Source organism: Pelodiscus sinensis, chromosome 15 (assembly GCF_052426305.1).
Source record: "Pelodiscus sinensis isolate ZL-2025 chromosome 15, ASM5242630v1, whole genome shotgun sequence".
NCBI classification, from domain to species: Eukaryota; Metazoa; Chordata; order Testudines; family Trionychidae; genus Pelodiscus; species Pelodiscus sinensis.
The window spans coordinates 25645975-25668623 of record NC_143066.1 but is presented as its reverse complement, the minus strand read 5'-3'; the positions used below and the strand labels follow the sequence as shown (position 1 = coordinate 25668623).

General features: G+C 47.8%; 1 protein-coding gene across 1 annotated transcript in view; it reads left to right on the top strand.

Annotated features, from left to right (window-relative positions):
• The first annotated feature begins 545 nt into the window (after positions 1-545).
• TECPR1 (tectonin beta-propeller repeat containing 1) overlaps positions 546-22649 on the top strand; it is a 52221-nt gene continuing 30117 nt past the window's right edge. The window contains exons 1-7 of the mRNA XM_075899519.2: positions 546-674; positions 7307-7539; positions 11133-11315; positions 11774-11896; positions 13147-13272; positions 18037-18211; positions 18307-18407. Of these exons, the coding sequence (XP_075755634.2) occupies positions 7309-7539; positions 11133-11315; positions 11774-11896; positions 13147-13272; positions 18037-18211; positions 18307-18407 (939 nt within the window). The 5' untranslated portion in view covers positions 546-674; positions 7307-7308. The remainder of the gene's footprint in view (positions 675-7306; positions 7540-11132; positions 11316-11773; positions 11897-13146; positions 13273-18036; positions 18212-18306; positions 18408-22649) is intronic.

Below are 22649 nucleotides of genomic sequence, written 5' to 3'. Positions count from 1 at the left end.
AGTGTGATTCATTGGCATAGTGTGTTAGACACTTTATAGATGGGTATGGGGATGAGGTTTCTATCTCAGGCAAATTACAGTCCAGTTCCTGCTGTTATATGATCATGATTATTAGCTATTATTATTACAGTGCCAACAGCATGCCAGGTGCTGTGCCAACGTTGGTCACACCCATCCATGAGGGGACCCAGGCATGCCACCCCATTTTGCAGGCTGTACACTTCATTTCGAGGGACATCCTCTCCCTCAGCATGGGCCCCCTGACCTCTGTGATCCAGTGAGGATATAGTGGCCTGGGGCTGGTAGCAGCCTGTGCAGGGACAGGAAGGGAGGGTGAAGGTGTTCAGCCCTCTGCCTACACGTCTCCCACCCAGAGCCACGTGGGAGGCTGCCGGCTGGTTCCATCGCCCACCGGCGTCCTGACAAGGGAGAGGAGGAGGGGTAAGTCACGGAACGCGGTGGAGCCAGCTGACTCCACGACCTAGCCAATAGCTGCCGGGTTTAGAGCGTGGCTGGAATCGTGCAGCCAGTAGGCGAGAGGCTTCCATTCGGACGCGCTTCCTCCTGGAGCGGAGCGAGCTGGGGCTGCCCTAGTTGCTGCTGGCTGCCGCTGCTGACGTGGGGGAAGCGGCTCCAGCGGGAGGAGAAGGAGGAAGGGGCTGCAGGAGGGGCAGGTAAGGGGCTGATTCCTGGAGGGACAGGGTCCTGCTGGAGCCCAGTGCCGGAGGAGGCGCCACAGCCCCTGGCTCTGGGATTTCTGGGGCACAATGGGGAGCCCGTCTCCCACCCCCCAGCTTTCTGCGGCTGGCGTCGATCGCTTGCTAGGATGCCGCGCGGTGCACACCTGGTGCAGTTCATCGCCACCCCCCTCTTGTTGCATGCTCCGTGCAGTCCCCGGAGCATTCCTAGCCTCGGCAGGGTTAACTCGCCGGGGATGCTCAACTGTTGCTCGAGAGCCTCTTGGACATGATGCCGATTTTAGGCTGATGCGTCTTTGTCACCAGCCAGCCAGGAAGGCACCAAGGACCCCGTGGGCCCTGGTAGTGGGGTCATGCCGGGGCACTCGTTTTTGGTTTCAAAGGGAAAAGGCGCTTTTTCCTGGCTGCCGGATGGATCTTATGGTGACCTCTGAAAATGAGGTAGCTGCGGCTTCTATCAAACTGCCCTATTTGCGATGAAGCTCTTCCCTATAGCACCATTATGGTAAAAGAGCCCTGTGCCTCTCTCTGCTCCCCCATAGTGCAACCCTAGTTACCAAAGGGCATTTTGCCCTCTGGAGGAGCAGTTCCTGGCCTACACATCTGTCTGGAGATGTGACCAGCCACTGGCAGGAATATGGTGTTAACCTGAGGCTACATAAACCTACTTTAAACACTGACTCTGGAATATTCCTGTTCAAGAGCTGGTTTTTTCCCATCCCAGAGGCAGCAGCTCTTCAATGACATTTATTCTTGTCTAGAGCATGTGATGTTTGTAAAGTGCTTTGAAGTCTATTTGAATGAATGGAGCACTATTACCATAGAGCCCTTTGATATCAGTCATAGAGAAATACTTGTCAAGTGCATTGATTGGGAATGAATGAGATATCCTTAGGTGTCAGTTTTACATTGGAGCAAGAGAATGTCCATAGTGGCACAGCCCACAGATCCATCTAAGCTGGCATCCTGCCTCCAACCATGGCCAATAGTTGAGAGGCGAAAGCCCCACTGATGAACCAAAGTAATTTGGGGGGGGGATTGTACAAAAGGATGGGGATTATTCTTGACCCCTGTATGCCTTGTAGGTGGGTTTTTGAATCACCTGTATACTTGTTAGTTTAAATAGCTATAAATATTTATGACTAATATTATCTAGTTCTCCTAACTGGGGTGCGGAAAGGACAGACGATATACACATTCCTGGTCTAGCACCTCCCTCTGCCCCACTGGGCAAACTTTGTACCCACTGTCACGAATGACAGCTGTAAGCCTCTCACTTTGCAAACTCAGGCAGTATCTCTCTTTGTGATGGCCTATTGCTGCAGTGAATTCCACAGACTCCTAAACCCCTTTATTAAAATAAATTTAACTCCTACCTCATTTTTTAAAGTTTTACTGAAGGCCTTTTGTTGAGTTGGACTAACACTTGTTGCCTGTCAGCTCATGGTTTGTCACACCCTCTATTCTCAAATAACACAGAGTAAACAGGAATGACATGTTTTCTCTCTATCCTTACTGTCTTGAATACTTCAGTCTAGTCCCATTTAACTTTTCTTCCTGGTTTAAGTAGCTTTAATAATCTTTCACCATGTACAGATCCTTCCATAATGCTAAGCTCTGTCATTGCCTATTTCTGAACCTTTTCAGTCTCTGTTCTTTCTTTTTAAGCAGCATTGCACAGAGATATCTGGCAGGGTGGATTAATTTAAATCAAGGCAATTTAAATCAGTGATTTAAGTCGCCAAAAAACCACACTGATTTAAAATCAAGATTCCCACTGATTCTATGTCACATATTTCTTCAAAAATAGTGCAGCTCTGATCACTAAAACATTAATTTACAGCTCAAGACAGCATTTTACATAATCTAAAAGGGTATATTGTGTGGGGTTTTTTTTAGATAACTTGATTTTTATTAATTTAGGAAATACTCATTACCTGTGTCAAGCTGCAGATGCAACAGTACATTAGGAATGGTAAGAACCAAATTATACACAGACAAAATATCACTTTATTAGAGTAAATCTTAAATCTTACATAAATGTTTCATATTTGCTCCTGAGTTGCTGGTTGATGGCTGTCCTTAGTTAATATTTTAAAATATATAAAAAAAATTAACAGACAAGTCCCTTGAAAACTAAATGTATGGTGTCCTTTAAACTGCTACAGCTAGCTCTCAATCTTTCACTCCCACTGTCATTTTGATGCAGATCTGATTCCAAATTACCAAAAAAAGTTAAGACTGACTTTGCTTAGAGTGCACTTAATTTTGGAGTAAGCCCCATTGAAAACAAGTATAGGAAGGTGTTCTTTTGGGAAAGCTGAGTGATGCTGAAGTGAAATAGGGAACAGACTTATGGCATCACCATTATGGTCTGCGACCATGATGTTCCAAAATAAGAGGCATGAATATAAATAAGAAAATGATACTCAGTGGCAACTAGCAGCTCTTTTTATCCACCCTGAAAGCTGGATTGATATTTGTTTGTCCTCCCTGTCTTAGGACTCCCAAGCATTCTACTTAAGTTATCTGCTTGGGTTTTTTTTTTAAACTTAGTTATCCATAGGGAGTCATAGGGCTCCCAATTTGCAGGACCTGGGGGGGAAGAGATCAGTCATAGAAATGTAGTGCACCAAGACTAAATATAGCCAGATCACCCCGACAGGTGCTTATCTAACCTGTTCTCAGAAACCTCTGATAATGGGGATTCCCCAACCTCCCTTTGAAGCCTGTTCCAAAACTTCGCTATACTTATGGTTGGAAAGCTTTTTGTGTAACATCTAACCTCAGTCGCCATTGCTACAATTTAAGCCAGTTACTTCTTGTCCTACCTTCTTCACTGGATGTGGAGGACAACTGATCACCAGGCTTTTTAGAACTGCCCCTAACATATTTGAAGACATTAGGTGCGTCAAGACTGGCAAGATTTTGCGCAAAAGCAGTCGATTTTGCACAAAAACTTGCCAGCTGTCTACACTGGCTGCTTGAATTTGTGCAAGAGCACTGACGTTCTAATGTAAGAATTCAGTGCTTCTTGCGCAAATACTTTGACGCTCCCACTCAGGGATAAGCCCTCTTGGGGCCAGTGTAGACAGGGAAGAATTGTTTTACGCAAACAAGCCCCGATGGCTAAAATGGCGATCAGGGTTTTCTTGCGCAAAATCGCGTCTAGACTGGCCATGGATGCTTTTGCGCAAAAGCACTTTTTGCACAAAAGCATCCTTGCCAGTCTAGATGCTCTTTTGCAGAAATACTTTTAACAGAAAAAACTCTTCCGTTAAAAGTATTTCTGCAAAATCATGCCAGTCTACATGTAGCCATTGGGTCCTCCTCAGTCATTTTCTGTCAAGACTATATTCAGGGGTGTTTTTCTTTTTTTTTTTTAAACCCTTCCTCCTAAGTCAGGTTTTCTAAAACTTTTATGTTTGTTGCTCTGCTTTGTAGGGATGTTAAATAGCAGTTAGTAAACTAATCAAGTAGTCGATGGAAATTCCATTGATTAGTTGATAAGGGGGATAGCTCCTGGGGCCACGTGTGTCAGGAATCAATGCAGCTACTCTTACAAAAATTAGTCATAATTGAAAGCCTAGAGGATCTTGCTAACAGCAGCCCAATCTCTTGGATTTAGTTGGAGTTACGCTGCTGTAACTAACAAGATATTTTTGCCTTTTTTAATCACTTCCCCCTTGGCTGACATGTGCTTATCTTTACTCTGTGAAATGTTATGCCCGTTAAAAACAGTTGAGTGGTACTAGTCAGACCTCCTGTATAGTTACCTAGAGATCGATCTTCCAGGGTTAATTTAGCTGGTGTAGTAAGGACCTGCTAAATCAGCTGCTATTGGTGCCCCCTGTTTATCCTGGTACTCCAAAGGGTCACAAGGAGTAAGGGAAGTCGACAGGAGAGTTTCTTCCTTCAGCCTCCCACAATGGGGACACTGCAGAAATTCGACTTAAGGTACGTCGACTCCAGCTACACTATTATTGAAGCTGGAGTTGCATGTCTTAAGTTGATTTTCCTCCCCTAGTATAGGCCCAACTTCAGTGTGTCTCCATTATTTGTTACTGGTCAGAAGACAAGCAGGCTAGGTTGCTCAGGCTCTAATTGTGAGAGCGAACTTTCACACCCAAAGAAACAATGGTGTCAGTTGCTTCCAAGCAAAACTTCCTCTTTTCCTCTTCGTGTTTTGGGCTTTGCTTTCTTTTCCCCTTTGCCTCCTGCCTTGCTGGCTGCATATCACCTTGCACAATTAAAAAAAATATATGTTGGAAGTCTCCCTGGTGAATCCCACCTTTCTTATAGAACGAGTAGCTCTGAGTTTTCTCCATTGTTTCTCCAAGGGTGGGAAATGCACCTGCCTACAGAAATAAGACTTTGTTTTTCTTTAAATAAATTTAGTGCTGGCCTATTTGACATCCAGGAGGATGGGCCCAAGACCTTGTAGGACTGCAGACAGGTGTCATCCCAGGACAACCTGCCCATGGACATCTAGTGGGCATCCTGTCTCAGTTTCCCTCCAAATTTCCAGAATAATCCAATCACAGGTCTAGCCTTTGAAACAATATTATTTTCTTCTGGGGTTCTGCTTAGCTTCAGGCATTTACAGCCCACACCTGTGTTCTTCCACCAGTCTGAGTTTGGATCCTCTTTTGGGTTTCCCACCTGGTCAGCTGATTAGTTGCTAGCTCCTTCCAGGTGAGTGTAATAATCCTGAACACCTGTCTGTGTTGGCTGGGAGACACCGAAGCCTTGCTCCAACTCACTCTACAAGGCTCCGGGTCACAGGCCTGCAAAAGAACAATGTTTTGGGATAGCTTCCCTCTCCCAGCACTAACTGCGCCTGGGGATGATCATCTTCTCTCCCAGTAATGGCTTAATCTTTCTTCCCTGTACTCTTGGAACAGGGTAACAACATTCTTTAGCCTTAAAGGACCAGTATTCCATTACAAGGACAAAAGACCTGCCTCGTCAGTTGAGAGGTGCCACAGAGCCCCGAATACAAGAATCTGCGGAATGACAAATGATCAGCCAGGAATAGGAGTGGGAGGAGGGGTCAGAGGTTCAGAATGCAGGGGACTGGACTAGACTCTGGAGGTCCCTTCCAGGCCTACGATTGTATGAGGGAACTCTGGAACACCCAACAGAGAACCCTGGACAGCCCCTTCTGCACCGTGGAGCGCCAGAGGAACTCTGCCCAGAGACAAGTAAGAACTGAAAGGAAGCAGCATAGTTACAGAGACTCTCTCTACGGAGCTCCCTCTTTCTGGATTGATGGCCAGTTCCAGGAGGAGATTGATGAGGAGTTCCTGTGACTTACAGTTCAGGAGAGTGAAATCTTCTGAGCCTCTAGGGAGCAGAGGCAACACAAACTCCACCTTCTGCTTAGTCCTTGTGCCTAGGCCTAGTCTTCTGGGGAGAGAGCAATTCATGTGCCCGGTGTTCCCTTTAAGCTGAGATTGGGCGGGGGAGGGGAGAGGGGCAAGGAAGCACAGCTTGACAGGTGATTAATTAGCCCCACCCAGTCAGTCAGCTCCATGCATGGAGCCCTGAGCTTCTGACTGGGCGGGGCTGATTAATCACCTGTGAAGCTGTGCTTCCTCTCCCCCCCAACCTCAGCTTAGAGGGAACACTGCATGTGTCCATTTGATCTTTTGGCTTTTCTTCCTCACCTGATACTGGTGTTGCTAATTGCTGTGGAGGGTTTTGCAATGTAGAGTCCAGTTGGTTTCCAAAAGAGGCTAAGGTAGTTCGGTTCTCATTGAGTTAGTTTTCATTGAAAGCTGTTGATATTTGGATGGAGCCTCTAGGCTACTTTGCAAACACCACCCTTTATTCTCAAGTTTAGTATCATTGGAGAAAGGCCCAAAGTGTTCAGTTCAGTTTTTGGGTCTGTTTGACTGGGAGTGGGGATCGAACTAGGGATGTAAATAACCAGTTAAATAGTTAACCAGTTAAACAGCTAAAATTATAACGTTTAACTGGTTAACCATTGGCCAGAATCCCACCGGCCCACTCCTGCGTATCATGGGCTAGGTTCTGCTGGGCTGAGTTGGAGCAGCTGGGGCCTCGCCTGCCGCCCTCATGAAGCCGGAGTCCCGCTGGCCAGATGCAGGCATGTCCCTGCCTGCCACCCCAACTCAGCCAGTTGGACTCAGTCAGGGCTGCTCCAGCCTGCTGCCGTTGACTGTCCATCGGTTACCTGCAAGCATTCCAATAAGCCTAACGTGTACCAGGCAACCAGTTAACCTTTTACATCTTGGCTTCGTCTCGACTGGCAAGTTTTTCCGCAAAAGCAGTTGCTTTTGCGGAAAAACTTACCAGCTGTCTACACTGGCCGCTTGAATTTCCGTAAGAACACTGACTTCCTACTGTCTGAAATCAGTGCTTCTTGCGGAAATACTATGCTGCTCCCATTCAGGCAAAAGGGCCAGTGTAGACAGCTCAGATTTGTTTTGCGCAAAAAAGCCCCAATCGCGAAAATGGCTTTTTTTAACTTTTCCATTAAAAGCATTTGCGGAAAATCATGCCAGTCTAGACGTAGCCCTCTAGTTTGAACCCATCTCTTCAAAACTAGCCTCTGCATTAATACTTCTCTCTTTGCCTTTCAGCTATGGCTGTGCCCAATTCTCTCTTGTGGACAGTTGATATCTTTGGGAGAGTTTACACTCTTTCTACTGCTGGCCAGTACTGGGAGCTCTGTAAAGACAGACAACTGGAGTTCAAACGAGTCTCTGCTGTGAAACAGTGCTGCTGGGGAATAGCTTGTGATCACCAGGTATATGCCTATGTGTTCTCAAGTGATGTTCCAATCAGATACCAGGAAGAAACCTATGAGAATCAGGTATGTAAAGTCATGAGCACATCGGGCAAACGTACCATGGGGTTGGCAGATGGGGTTGGCATTGTGAGTTGTCCAGACCACTCTGTTGTCCCCGGTAGTAAGTAGGGATGTGACATTTAGGTTATTTGAGTAATCAAGTAGTTGATAGAATTTTTATCAGCTACTCAATTACTCAATAGGAGAAGGCAGCCCCGCTCAGTCCTGGCTCACGTCGGGACCAAACCCCGCTGCGGCTCTGCAGTTTAAAAGGCAGTAGGAGCCGGGCAGCCAACAGACTAATAAAGCACCCGCGGGAGGCGGGCTGGGCTCTGGAGTGACCTAGGGGATACAGCAGTTGCCTGGGGAGTGCAGGGTTAGGAGCTTGAATCTTCCCCCCCTCCAAACACACACCCTGGGGGTGACCAGACAGCCAACACAGGCTGTCCTAGGGATGGAGCTGGCTCCTACATTAGGAAAGCAGAATAAGGGATCCTCAGGAGGTGTGGTGGGTTCTGGAGTGGACCAAGAGTTAGCGCATTTGTCTGAGAAGCCCAGGGTGGTGGGTTCAAGTCCCTGCCCAGCCTGGGAGCAGCTGGACAGGCAACACAGGCTACACAAGGAATGGAGCTGGCTTCTGTATTAGGAAGGCAGGATAATAGACCCACTGAAAGTAGGGAGGTGGAGTGGGATCTCCAGTGAACTCAGGGACAGGGCATCAGCCTCTGGGGCACAGGGTGGGTGGGCTCATTCCCATGCCCCTCCACACACCCAGGCAGCAGCTGGGTAGCCAACACAGGCTGTCTCAGGGATGGAGCTGACTCCCATGTTAGGAGGACAGCATAAGGGACCCTGTGAAGGTAGGGAGGTGGGGTGAGTTCTGGAGTGGGATAGGGCATTCACCTGGGGAGCAGAGGGGAGCAGAGGGTGATGGGATTGAGTCCCATATCCCCCTAGGCAGCTCAAGTCCTCCCATCACCCGTCCATCTGTGCTGGGAGCGACCAGACAGCCAACACAGGACAAGGGACCCTCTGAAGGTGGGATGGGTTCTGGTGTAGACGAGGGGCTACCGCATTTGCCTGGGGAGCACAGGGTTGGGGGCTTGAGTCTGGTCGTGGCCCTGCACCACTTCTGAAAGCAGCTGGCATGTACAACATTGCCTCCCTGTGCCCCAACCCCACAGTTTTCTGTTATTGATTAATGGGAGCTGCAGGAGCGGTGTCTGCAGGCAAGGACAGCATGTGGAGACCCCTGCTCTGACTTTCTCAGAGGCTGCAGGGATATGCCAGCCACTTCCAGGACCACAATTACCACAGGGATAATTACTCCAGCCAGGACAGGATAGACATTTGAGAACTCACTACTCAAAGAATTAAATTTAAGCTTAAGAGAGAAATGAAAGTTATGAAATGCACAGGCCAGTCAAAAACTAAAAATAACCCACTTTGCAAGCAGTGAACGTAGTAACAACCCCTCATGTATGTGTTGGATTGGAAGATGAGAGTGAAGGACAGTGTGTGTTTGAGAATGACAGAGGCACACACACTCCGTGACAGTGACAGAGATTTGCATTGCCACGCTCCCTCCATCCCCTTCTCTCTGTGTGGAGATGGGGTACAGGACTGGGGGGAGGAGGGACAACCCAGACATCAGCGCCTCCTTCTTCTCCCTCCCATACCCAGCACAGTAAGCAGGAGGCTTCCAAGAGGCAGCTCCAAGGCAGAGGGCAGGAGCAACATGACAGTATGTGGAGAGGCAACTGAAGTGTCAGCGCTTGATAGCTTCCTGGCCAAACCAGTCAGGATCATCTGTCAGGCTCCAAGATCTACTATTAGATTCCGATTTAGTGGTTGGTGACCACTGTGATAGAGGCAGTGGAGGAGGGGGGGGGAGAATTGACTAGTTGACTGACTCTTCCAATAAGCATTTGCGTATTGGATAGTTGACTAGTCAACTAGTTCTTAACATCCCTAGTGTGCATAGGTTGTTGTTTTTTTTTTAAAGCACTGGGTTGTGTGTGGTAGAGATGTTAGATATCGGTTATTTTAGTAATTGTGTAGCAGCAACAATTTTTAGCAATTACACAATTACTAAACACAATTACTAAAATGCTCCCCGTGGGCAGGGCTGGCAGCAAGTGGCAGTATCAGAGGCAGTAACGTGGAGTGGCAGCAACCCCTGTCCGCTGGGGACACCAAGCTCTGGCATCCCCCCGTCTTCTCTCCTCCCCCGTCCCCTCATACTGCTGCCTCTGATACACGTGGGCATTGCTCCAGCCAAACCAGGCTGCTGGTTTGGCGTAACTGGTAAGCATTGCCCAATAAGGGTGCTGCTTACCGGTTAAGCAGGTAACCATTCACATCCCTAGCTTGTGGACCACAAGTTGAATTTCCATCTGGGAGGGCCCAAGAGCTCAAGCCCAAACCTCTACGCCATGGCCAACTAACCCCTTAGCCTGAAACCCCCAAACCTGAGTCAGATGTCCAGCCATGTGTTTTTAATTGCAGTGTAGACATACTTGAGGCACTGCTCTATTAGGAATTGTACTAAGACACCCAAATCCATGGACCGGTGTAGTGGCTCTCAGGGTATGTCTACACTACCCCGCTAGTTCGAACTAGCGGGGGTAATGTAGTCATCCACAGTTGCAAATGAAGCCCGGGATTTGAATTTCCCGTTCCACGAGGAGTACAGCTAGTTCGGATTAGAAGCCTAATCCGAACTAGCTACTCCGTGCCACGTGTAGCCGCGCGGCACGGGGTTCGAACTAGCCGGCATTTAAAAATGGCGCCGGCCGGCTTCATGCAAATGAAGCCCGGGAAATTCAAATCCCGGGCTTCATTTGCAACTGTGGATGACTATATTACCCCCGCTAGTTCGAACTAGCGGGGTAGTGTAGACATACCCTCATTGACTACCACAGCAGGCTGAACATGGACCAGCACACTAGAAATGAAATGTTGCAAACAGTCCCTGATCAATAATGCTTTCTAGTATGTGAATGGGAAAACTTGATGGTGTGTCGTATTTATTATTCCATGATCTTTGGTAATAAAGTGAGCAATTGAACGGCATCAATTAGAATGACACCCACCACCTGCTTGTAATATGAAGAGAACATGGTGCATTGGCCTGCAGTCATTTCCCCCTTTGCATTATGCGCTGAAGCTGTAGCCATGTCAGTCTGTTGAACCAGTTAACTGATAAACAGTGGGCGGGCAGGGAAACCTCTGCAGCCCGTCTGGTTCCGGCTCCGTGCTGGGCTGCTGGCTTCTAGCCCATGCAGTCTGAGAGTCAGCAGCCTCATGCATGCATGGAAGCAGCAGGACACCTTCCCCCACTCTCTCCCCCTGCTGCTGCCTCTGGCCTGTGTAGACTGAGAGCCAGCAGTCCCCCAGGACTGGAGCTGCCCTCTGCCTATGGCAGGCTGTGACTAGGGGTCTGCTCCCGGGTAACAGTTAACCACTACCTGGTAAGCATCAACCATTAAAGGTGATGCTTCCCAGTTAACCAATTACCCATTCACATCCCTAACACACATACCTCACTGCAAAAGCCCGAGGCCCCATCTGTGAGCTGACAAGGTTAGCTGTGCAATTTTTCTCCTTTCTGGCAGCGCTGGAATCCAGTTGGTGGCTTTTGTGAGAAATTAATGCCCAGTGATCGCTGGCAATGGAGCGACGTGAGCGGGCTAAAACATCAGCAGCTTGACAGTTTCACGCTGCCATCACCACACTGGGAGTGGGAGTCTGACTGGTATGTGGATGAAAATATTGGAGGGGAACCAACAGAGAAAGGGGTAGGTGAACAATACCGGCAAGGGATCCATTCTGGGAATCCACTCTGTAAAAGTAAAGGCACTTCCCATCTTCCCAGAACTGCTTCTTGCTGGGAATGCAGATCGCTATAGTATATTCTTCTCCCAAGGCTGTGAAACCAATGGGAGTTTGTTAATTTCAACAGGCTTCGGCTCAGGCCCTGAAATGCTAGCATTTGGATGCTGTTATTTACTGTAACATCTTTATTATAACAAAAATAAAATGCTTTTCTATATCTTATTTATCCTGTATGTATTGCACAGAGGAGTTGAAACATTGTTCATGAATGTCTATGGAGTTAGAGGATAAAAGCTTCTATGCTTGTTCAAAGTAATTTGTGTTATGTTTGTAGGAGTGATCTTTGTGCAGAATTGTTCTGAACTACTATTTAATGTACCATCTGCTCCCAATCTTTATGAAAGGAACCCTTTGTTTTTAGGGTTGGACGTACGCCATTGACTTCCCGGCTACCTACGCGAAAGATAAGAAATGGAATTCCTGTGTCCGACGTAGGAGGTGGATCAGATACAGGAGATACAAGTCACGCGACACTTGGGCAAAGGTCTCTTTCTGTGTTTATTTATTTTTTATTTATTAGCTCCAGTGGTATATGAAAGATGGGATGACATGAGAGTGGGGAATTTGCACTGCCGTCATAGGGCTATGTGTAGTCTGCAAAGACAGGACCTTGGACTCTGAAGCTGCTGATCTAGTATCTCTCCAGTGTTACAAACTCAAGACTGGAATTTTTCAAAGAAGTAGAAGAAAATGAGGTGCCCAAACCCCATTGAAATTCAGTGGGATTTAGTTTGGGTGCCTTTGAATATTCCACTATAGCTTTGATTTTTTTTTTCTTTTCTGACATGAAGGACGTCAGCATAACCCTCAGATCTTTGTCTGCAAATCAACATAAGTGATACCCCAGTCTTGTGTACTCACACACAGGCGTGGGTAGGGAGAGGAATTCTGGTCACTTGTCGACTGGCAGCTAATGCTATGGGATGGAAATTTTTCAATGGAATTTTTCCCAACATGCGGCCGCCGTTTGGTGTCAGTTCACTAGCTGGCTGCCCGACTAGCACGTCATAGCTGTTTACATGCACTAATGAGAGCACGTGCAAAAACACAGATGATTTATTTTAGTGACTGTAATGATTGTGCAAGATGCTGGATTGATAAGTCCGGGAGCAAAAGTCTTAATATAAAGCAATAGTACAGGTATAGCGGAAGAAGTGAGTGTGCAGGCTTCTTCTGTGCTACTCTACAGATGTGGCCCCACCTGTCTGAAGGAGCAGCCATTCATGAGAGGAGGAGTCCATCTTCCATGCCTAACCATTTGGTATCAGGCTGGTGGCTTTATGATACAATGATTTGTCTGCTAGACCAGTGTTTCTCAACCAGTGGTACAAGTACCCTTAGGGGTACTTGAGAGAAGTCTGGGGGGTATGTCAACACAACTAAAATTTGAGAAAACTGAATTTTTGTTTTAAGTTTTACAGCACTTTATTATGTTTGTACTTTTTACACCCAAAAATTTCATCACCTGCCTGGGTACAGTTAAGTTGTTTAAACAAATGTGTTGCAATGGTAGAAAAGCATTTCTGTGTCTGAAAATTGTAGGTTGTGGGGATACTTATAATTTTTTTTTAAAAAAGGGGTACCTTATTAAAAAAAAAGCTTGAGAAACACTGTGCTAGAAAATGAGCTAAGCCCCTGACTTATGATACCGCATCCAATAGCAAGCAGGTGTTTATGGGGTCAGGTCTCCCCCTTCTTCTGCTCTCAATATTTTTCTCATTCTCTTTACTTCAGATAACATCCCATGATGATCCCAAACAGTTGCCAGATCCTTTCAATGATATCTCCATTGGAGGATGGGAAATCACAGACGAGCCTGTTGGCCGGCTATCCGTCTGGGCGGTGTCCTTACAAGGAAGGGTATAACTCTCTCTCTGTGTGTGTGCATGGCTGCGCCTGTGCCTTATCTGCAGTGGTTTTGTAGCCATGTTGGTCCCAAGGTATTAGAGGTTGCCGGGCGCCAGGGGGCATGGCCGTTTGCCCGCCGGGCACCAGAGGGCGGGGACACTTGCGCGCCCGGGGCCGACACCCCCCCCAAGCGCTGCGTGCCCAGGGCCGGCGCCTCCCCCCAAGCGCCGCGCGCCCGGGGCCAGAGCTCCCTCCAAGCGCCACGCGCCCAGAGCGCAAGCGGCCAATCCGAGGTGCTCCCGGGGCCGGCACTCACCGTGCGCCATGCGCCCAGGGCTGGCTCCGGCACCATGCATGCGCCACGTACCCAGGGCCAGGCCAGCCCCGAGCACTTGGCGGGTGCACACAAATGCCCCCACGGGCACCATGTTGGGGACCACTGTATTAGAGAGACAAGGTGGATGAGGTAATATCTTTTATTGGGCTACCTTCTGTTAGTGAGAGAGACAAACTTTCCTGCTTCCCAGGGCTCCTCTTCAAGGCTGGGACTTTGAGTGTCACAACTAAATACAAATTGGAACAGAAAGTTTAGCAGAAGTCATTCTAAGAGACCCATTCTAAGATGAAGGAACCCATTAAAATCTCTGTCATCAGACAAAAAGAGGATGTTAGTGGTTACAGATTGTTGTACTAGGGCATAAATCCAGTGCCTTTATTAAGGCTGTCTCTACTGTCACTTTCAGTGCTGAAGCTTTAGTTGATCAGGGGTGTGAAAAAACACCCTCCTGAGTGATACAAAGTTTGTAGCCCAGAAAAGCACCAATATAGACAGTGCTTTATTGCAGGAAGTCACACTCCCCGCAATAGAGCTACCACTGCTCTTTCGGGGTGGGGGTTGTTTTATCACTGGGAGAGCTGTCCCCAGTAACTACCTTTCCCAAGTCACAGCGTTGCTGCCACAGCGCTGTAACATGGGCAGTGTAGACATCCCCTGAACCCATGGTTTTTATTGTCTAGCAAAGTTATGAAATTGAGCTCCCTAGCTTGTCTTTTGAAGGTGTTGTGCAGGTTTCCATTGAGGATGGAGGACTAAGAGGGCAGATATGACGTGATCATTTTGCAAAAAGTATACACCCTTGATGGGGCTTTTTTTTTTTTCTTTTATCGTTTTTCTGGGTGAGATCATTTGAGAGTATTCTGATTGTTTGGTTTTGCCCACTTCGTCATCGTTGAGGCCGTTAGTGTGTTGGATGAGGTACGCCACATATGAAAGACATATGAAGAACCCTCCATCTTGACAGGTGTGTGGCAGGGGTAGTATTTATCCCCATAGCAGTGGAGTTAAGTCTGCAGGTGTTGCATCTGTCGTTGTGGCAGGGGCTGGAAGCACTTTGAGCTGGTGGGTCCTGATCTGTGAGGAGCTTTTTTCTGATGATGAGTTTGCATGGATGGAGGTTATTTGAAGGCCAGGTCACAACTGGCTAAGTAGCTGTGAGTCCCAGTGTTTAAACCCAGACAGATGTTCTGCAAGCTAAAGCATGGCCTTCTTATGCTGGCTGTCTTTGCTGTTTGACATGTCTGACAGGGGGCGTGGAAATAAAATGCTGCAGTAGGCTGTTGATTAATGCAGATTAATATCAAAATAGAGAGAGAGAGTTGAGAAGTGCTCTGTCATAGGTGTGTGTTTCTTCAGTGTGGGAAAAATGAACCCATACAGAGGATCCCATTTTGCTCCACTTTTCATGACTCAAGAATTGGGGTCACCAAATGAAATGAACAGGCAGCGGATTTAAAATGGACAAAAGTAAGCTGTTGTTTTTTCACACAGCGCACAGTTAGCCTGTGGAACTCCTCGCCAGAAGATGTCATGAAGGCCAAGACTATAACAGGGTTCAAAAAAGAACTAGATGAGTTGATGGAGAATAGGTCCATCAATGGCTATTAGCCAGGACGGGCAGGGATGGCCTCCCTAGCCTCTTGTTTGCCAGAAGCTGGGAACGAGAGGCAGGGAATGGATCACTTGATGGTTGCCTGTTCTGTTCATTCCCTCTGGGGTATTCAGCATTGACCAGTCTCAGAAAACAGGATACTAGGCTAGATCAGTGATTTTCAAACCAAGGGTCGCAACCCAATACTGGGTCATGGAATGTCAGGCACTGGATCTCACTGCTGCTGGGTGATCAGATGACCAGTGGGGGTGCTAAGGCAGCTACCTGCCTGTCCTGGCACTGCAGACCATGCTGCGCCCCAGAAGCAGCCGGCAATAGGCCTGGCTCCTAGGTGGAGGGAGGGGAGTGTACTACCCCTGCCCTGAGCACTAGCTCCACACTCCCTCTGGCTGGGAACCTGCTGCCAGCTGCTTCTGGGGCACAGCATGTTCTGCAGTGTTGGGAGAGGCAGGAAGCTGCCTCAGCACCCCCGTTGCACTGCTGGCCAGGAGCTGCTCAAGGAAAGTCCCCTCTGCCCCAGCCCTGACACCCCCACAAAGCTGGAGCCCCTTCCTACAGCTCAGAGTCCTCATCCTCAGCTCCACTCCACTCTAGTCAAATTATGGTGGGTCATGGGCATCAACAATTTTCTTCAGCTGGGTCATGAGAAATCCAGTTTGAAAACCCCTGGGCTAGATGGACCTTTGGTCTGAAGCAGTGCGGCCATTCTTACGTTCTTGACCTTGCTTGCAATGAACAGGGAAAGGGAAGAATTCAGCTTGTTGGAAACAGTGAACCCTCCTGAGCTGGCGGTAAGGTAACTTTGGAATCCAGCCCTTGTGAGGTTTTACATTACAGGCAGTCCCCGGGTTACGTACAAGATAGGGACTGTAGGTTTGTTCTTAAGTTGAATCTGTATGTAAGTCGGAACTGGCGTCCAGATTCAGCCGCTGCTGAAACTGATCAGTTTCAACAGCGGCTGAATCTGGACGCCAGTTCTGACTTACATACAGATTCAACTTAAGAACCCCAGGCATCCCCAAGTCAGCTGCTGCTGAAACTGATCAGCGGCTGATTCCAGGAAGCCCGGGGCAGGGGCTTCCTGTAGTCAGCCACTGGTCAGTTTCAGCAGCGGCTGACTTGGGGACGCCTGGGGCAGAGCAGCTGGGGTGCTGCTGGGTTGGTCCAGTAGCGCCCAGAGCGGCGCTACGGGACCAACCGGCAGCACCCCAGCTGCTGTACCACAGGCGTCCGGAGCAAAGCCGCGGAGCACGGGGGCAGCGGGACAGCCCAGACTCTGCTTTGCTCCCCGTCCCCCTGGTCTGCAGACCAGGGGGACGGGGAGCAAAGCAGAGCAAAGCCGCAGAGCACGCAGTCTGCGGACAGCCCAGACGCGTCTGGGCTGTCCGCTGCCCGCGTGTTCCGCTGCTTTGCTTCCTCTCCCTGGTCTGCTGGAGACCAGGGAGAGGGAGGGCCCCGTTCGTAACTGCGGATCCGACATAAGTCGGATCCGTGTAACTCGGGGACTGCCTGTATAATATTCAGTGCCACAAAAATATGCCTCTCCCATCCTTTTCTTAGGCCCATGGTGAAGTCTGTCTTTTCCTTCCCCATTCTTTAAGGACTCCATCCTTCATGTCTGGGCTGCCTTCCTTCTAGCCATGGACAGTCTCTGACTTGTGTCTAACAAGTCTAGAATTAACTGTGTTTTGAGAGAGAGAGAGTATAGTCTAGTGGCTACAACCAATGTTCATTCCTAAGGTCTATTTGCATTTTACCACTGACTGGCTGCGTAGTGTTGGGCAAGTTGCTTAAAACCCCCAAGCCTCCCATGCCTCAGTTTCTCCATGGGTGAATGATAGCTCCCTGCCTTACAGGGTTCTTTAACATTGTACAGTGCTTTGGGTACCTCCCCAATGGAAGTTCTGCCAAAGCAAACTGTTGTGGGGCTGTAGTGCCCACTGCCTCCACAAGGAGGAGAGCGTATCAACCAGGGATGTGAAGGAGAAGTTGAGGAGTCAACTAGCTGATAAGCATAACCTGCAGAAATGCTTATCTGAGAGAACAGCACTGGCAAGTACAAAACCCTGAAAGTGGCATGTCCTCTCTGCTATGTCTGAATGCTGAATTGGGCACCCGCACAAGAGGTGAGGTATTGGCCCTTAGACAGATGGTGTCTATCAGCATGTATAGCTCATTGTCAGGTCGTGACTTTTATCAGTAGTGGTGACTGAGTGTGGTGTAGTCATGTGAATGCTGTATATTTTCCTGAAGATGAAGGATTCTTAGCGTGCGGTTCAGTGGTTCTTTCTTAGTTTATTTAAATTCAAGGAGATTACCTCCTAGAACTGGAAGGGACCTTGAAAGGTCATTAAATCCAGTCCCCTGCTTTCACAGCAGGACCAAGCACCATCCTTGACAAATTTTTGCCCCAAATGACCTCCTCAAGGATTGAACTCACAATCCTGGGTTTAAGCAGGCCAGCGCTCAAACCATTGAGCTATCCCTCCCCCCTTAACATGTCTTGAATCAAATTTAACGGCACTGAATGTTGAAATAGACACAGCTCACATAGCAAGAGATCATGGGCCCAGGCCAAATTGTCATGCATCATAAAAGCTAGTCTATAGAAAAGCCGCCTCCCTTGCTACACATGGAAATGGTTTGCAGCTGTATAATCTACTCAACTAATGCCACTTAAAGGTGAGAGTGCAAATTCTATGAAAGGAGCTTTGGCTGGAGAAGAATGACTCTCTCCTTTCCATTAGGCCAGCCAGGGGTTTGCCCAAAAAGTCCTGATGGTTTATATTAGGATGGCATGTTTCTAAGGCTTGTGTGTCTGTCCTAGGTATGGTATAGAGAAGACGTGTGCCACCACAATCCAGAAGGCTCCTCATGGTCCTTTATAGCCACCCCCGGAGAAGCAGTACAGATCAGCTGTGGACCATATGACCTCCTGTGGGCAACTCTTTGGGAGGGGCAAGCTATTGTGAGAGAAGGGATTGATAGAAATAACCCTCAAGGTAAACCCCTGTCATGTCATGCAGGGAGGTCGCTTTGATTTGTAGAGAACTCAGAGTCTAAGGAACAATGACTCCTTGTTTTGTTTATTTGGCAGGAGTTTCTTGGACACTTGTGGAACCCCCAAGCTCTGAAAATGGGATCCTGCATGTCTCTGTTGGCGTAAATGTGGTGTGGGCAGTTACTAAAGACAGAAAAGTAAGAGGCCTTGAGCTACATTTCTGGTTCTCTTCTCTTCTGTATGTTTACAGGATGATGATCTTGTGGGCAAGTGTATGACATGTCATTGGTTTGGAAGCTCTCACTCCCTTTGCTGGATGAATTCCAGTTCCCCTCCCCTCCACTGCAGGGGTGTTTTGTGGCTCTGAATGGCAGGAGCACTGGGAGCCCATCTATACTTACTGGCAGATCAACGCTCCAGAGGTTGATCTTCTGGCATTTCATGTAGTGGGTCTAGTACAGACCCATAAATCGAATACTGAGGGCAGCTCCTGCTGATGCCTGTACGCTATGTGGACGCTGCCAAGACTCAGCTTAAGGGAAGTCAACTCCAGCTATGTATTTTATGTAGCTGGCGTTGCATACCTTAAGCCGCCCTTCCTGGCCTGGTGTAGACCAAGCCTGAGAGACACAGGTGTGTGTGAGAAGGCTGCTCAGCCACTCTCCAAGTACAGACAGGAGTTCCCACTCAATAGACGCTGCTGTCATAGTTTGGAATAACGCTACAATGGGCCAACCTCAAGTCAAGCAACAGCAAAGTGTCAGAGGAAGTTTCACTGGATTTGCAGTGAAGAATGCAGACAGGCCTAGAGTGAGAGATGTCCGGCCACGATGGGTTTGCACCCTGTGGAAAGAGTGAAAATTGCTTATTTCACACAGGCATTTTGATCATCTGTAGCCCTGATCAGGGCATCAAAACTCAGAAAAATGTACCAGCCCCAAAACCCAAATGCCTTTTTGCCCTAGGCTATGTCTACGCTGGCAGCTTCTTGCGCAAGAACTGTTTTGTGGAAGAGTTCTTGCGCAAAAAGTCTTCCACAAGAGCGCATCTACACTGGCATGTGCTTTTGCGCAAGAGCATCTATGGCAGCGTGGATGCTTTCTTGCACAAGAAAGCTCTGATGGCCATTTTAGCCATAGAGGTTTCTTGCACAAGAAATTCATATTGCCTGTCTACACTGCCCTCTTGCGCAAGGGGCTTATTTCTCGTGGGGAGAGGAATAACTCTTCTGGCAAAAGCCCTGTTTTCTGATGCCAGACTGTAAATTTACTTGCGCAAGAACGCACGAGCAGTGTAGACACCTGGCAAGTTTTTGCGCAAGAACAGCTGTTCTTGTGCAAGAAACCGCCGGTGTAGACGTAGCCAAACAGTTTATAGCCCCAGCACATGGTGAAATAGGCAAGTTCGGTAGTCAGAATAACTAAAGCATTTTGGTTTCTAGCCCTGGGTGATAAAGTCTACTGTGTATTACTAAACCTGGTTATTAGCAAAATAGTTGACCCTATAAAGGTCACCAGTCCCTCAATCTAGTAGTGCTTTCTGATGCAGGACAGGATACAGCAAATCCTAACTATGGGACCAAAGTAATCTTCAGTCCCTGCTTTATACTCAATAACAAAACAAAACCTAAATATCTGGTCAGTCTTGGCTTCTTATCTACAATGCCTCTGTGTGTGTGTTTGCTCCATGAGTTTACAATTTTCTTGTCTCTGTGCAATAGCCCACGTAATCTATTATTCTGATGACAATAATCCCTCTTGACCTACATTATAGTCATGGCTGACTGATAACAAATCTCTGCTGAACTTGGAAAAGATTCACTGATTCCAAGCATTAATAGTATAATTATCCCAGGTTCTTACTGAATATCAGTAGTTTCCAGGGCTTTTTTGATAACTTTATTGAAGGCAAATAACAAACATGAGGTCCCTTATTAGCAATAGAATGTACATCTTAAGGCTCATCTACACAGGGACGTTATACTTGTATAATATAGGGGATGAATTTAAAGCGCTATAGTTATACCAGTGTGACTCCCGGTATGGACGCTCTTATTCCAATATGAGTATCTTTTCCCAGGTTTGTTTATGTTCTCTTGGAAGTGATTTAAATTAAGACCAGGGAAGCCGCTCTTATTCTGGAATGAGAGTGCCAACCGTGGCAAGGGTCCCTCTTTCCCTGGCTAGTCTTTGGGCCGGCAGCCCTCCCCCTTTGCTAGAGGTTGGGGCTTACAGCTGGTTTCTGGGGTAGAGAGCCCAGCCACTCCTCCTGGGACTTCCTCCCTGCTATCTCTAGTGCTGTAACTGCTAGTGCTTTGTTTCTAACTCTTGGACTGCGTCTAGACTGGCATGATTTTCCATTAAAAGCATTTGGGGAAAAGAGCATCTAGATTGGCACGGATGCTTTTGCGCAAAAGCACTTTTTGTGGAAAAGCGTCCGTGCCAATCTAGACGCGGTTTTGCGCAAGAAAGCCCTGATCACCATTTTAGCCATCGGGGCTTTTTTGTGCAAAACAGTTTTTACCTGTCTACACTGGCCCTCTTGTGCAAAAGTATTTTTGCAAGAGGGCTTTTTCCCGAGCGGGAGCATTATAGTATTTGCGCAAGAACACTGACAATCTTACATGAGATCATCAGTGTTCTTGCGCAAATTCAAGCGGCCAGTGTAGACAGCTGGCAAGTTTTAAGCGGAAAAATTTGCCAGTCTAGACGCAGCCTTGTTGTATTTCTCTCAGTCCAATGTCCTGTCCTCTGCCTCTCTGTCCTCTCACTCTCATTCCCCCCTTCTAACTAGGGGGCTTTTAAAGGCCTCCAGTAGGCCTGAAGTGGAGTCAGTTGGTCCCAGTCTACCTGGGCCAGCTCCCTGCCAGCTGCTCCTAATTGTCCTGCTGCCTTCCACTTCTAATTAGCAGCCTTTTATCTGTTTTGGGCTGCCCTTTCCCCACTCTGTAGCAACTCTCTGGCCTGACCTTGTGACATCACATACTGTTACACTGCCATAGTTAAACTGCTATAGCTTACCAGTGTAACTGGAAAATCCTCTGCAGTTTGTTTGGTGAAAGAATGAGAGCCACTCTGATCAAGTAAGAGATTAAATACATGGCTTGTTTTGATTCTTTAAAAATCCAACCACTAATTTAACAAGTCAGCTTTGAAAGTAAACATTCTATTCCAACTGGACTTAATACAAGTCGATCCTCTGTGGTCCAGGACTCTCTGGTCCAGCAACATCCATCCTGGTGGCTGGGAGTAGAGCCAGTTTGGTGGGGCCAGTGGGGCAGCGGAGCCCAAAGGACACCAGACCTTGCAGTCTGCCAGGTTGAGAAGCCGATGGGGGCGCTGGAACCTTCTGGGCGGGAGGGCCCCTGAGCCGACAGCCAGTGTGGCCAAAAAGGGCTGCAGAACCCACAGGTGGTAAGGCCATGAGTGCAGGCAGGGCGGCTGGGGTTGCAAGCGCCCACAGGGCAACAGTAGTAGTGCTAGGTAACTGGGGAGGGGCCAGCAGAGACGCTGATGTCATCTCCCCCTCCCACCTGCCAGACCTTCTCTGGTCCAGAAAATTCCCTTGTCCAGGACCACTCAGGGAGGTCCAACCTGTATAATATATCTAAAGTCCTTGAAAAGCTTGGGGAGGAGACTCAGAGGCAGACATGCTAACTAGGAGCCAGGGTGTGATAAAAGCCATCCTACAGTTGAGATGTAAAAGAGGGAATTTCCCTATGTGCCAGAAAAATGTTTAGTCTCAGGGGGAGGGAATGGGGAGCTGGCTGGTTCACCCTTGTTGGCTGTTCTATCTCTAACTTCTCAGAGGAGTTCTCCTTACAGAGATTATAGAACTGCTACATTTACATTCTGACCCATTTACACCATCCAGGCCCTGTTAGGGTGTGTCTACCCTGCACGGTAGGTCGAAATAAGAGACACAATTTGAGCTATGCAAATTACGTATCTTAGTTCAATGTTATTTCAAAATAACTTATTTTGAAATGTGGCGCTATGTACACAGCACTTATTTCAAAATAAATTGCTACTCCGAAACGTCCCTTACTCCTCGTGGAACAGGGACGTCGGAATAGCGAGCCCATTATATTTTGAAATAACATGTACGCTCAAAAGATTCAAAATAGCTATTTCAGGATGTCTCTGTATCTCGAAGTAGCGCTGCAATGCAGACATAGCCTTAGAGACCTTAAAGTGGATGTAGGTTACATTTCTTCCCCATGTGAGACCTGCTTGCACTGCCAGAATGAAGTGACAGGGCCAGAGTGCAAATGAGAATCTGACCTTTGCTCTCTCATTCCTTGACCAGCTTTTTAATATTAAAGTTAACACTGTGTGTTAGTAGCTTTTGAAAGAGTTAGCCAGTAACAACAGTTGCTGGGATTTTGAAGGAAGCTAAGGGGGGTTAGGAAACCAATCACCGATGGGATTTTAGGTACA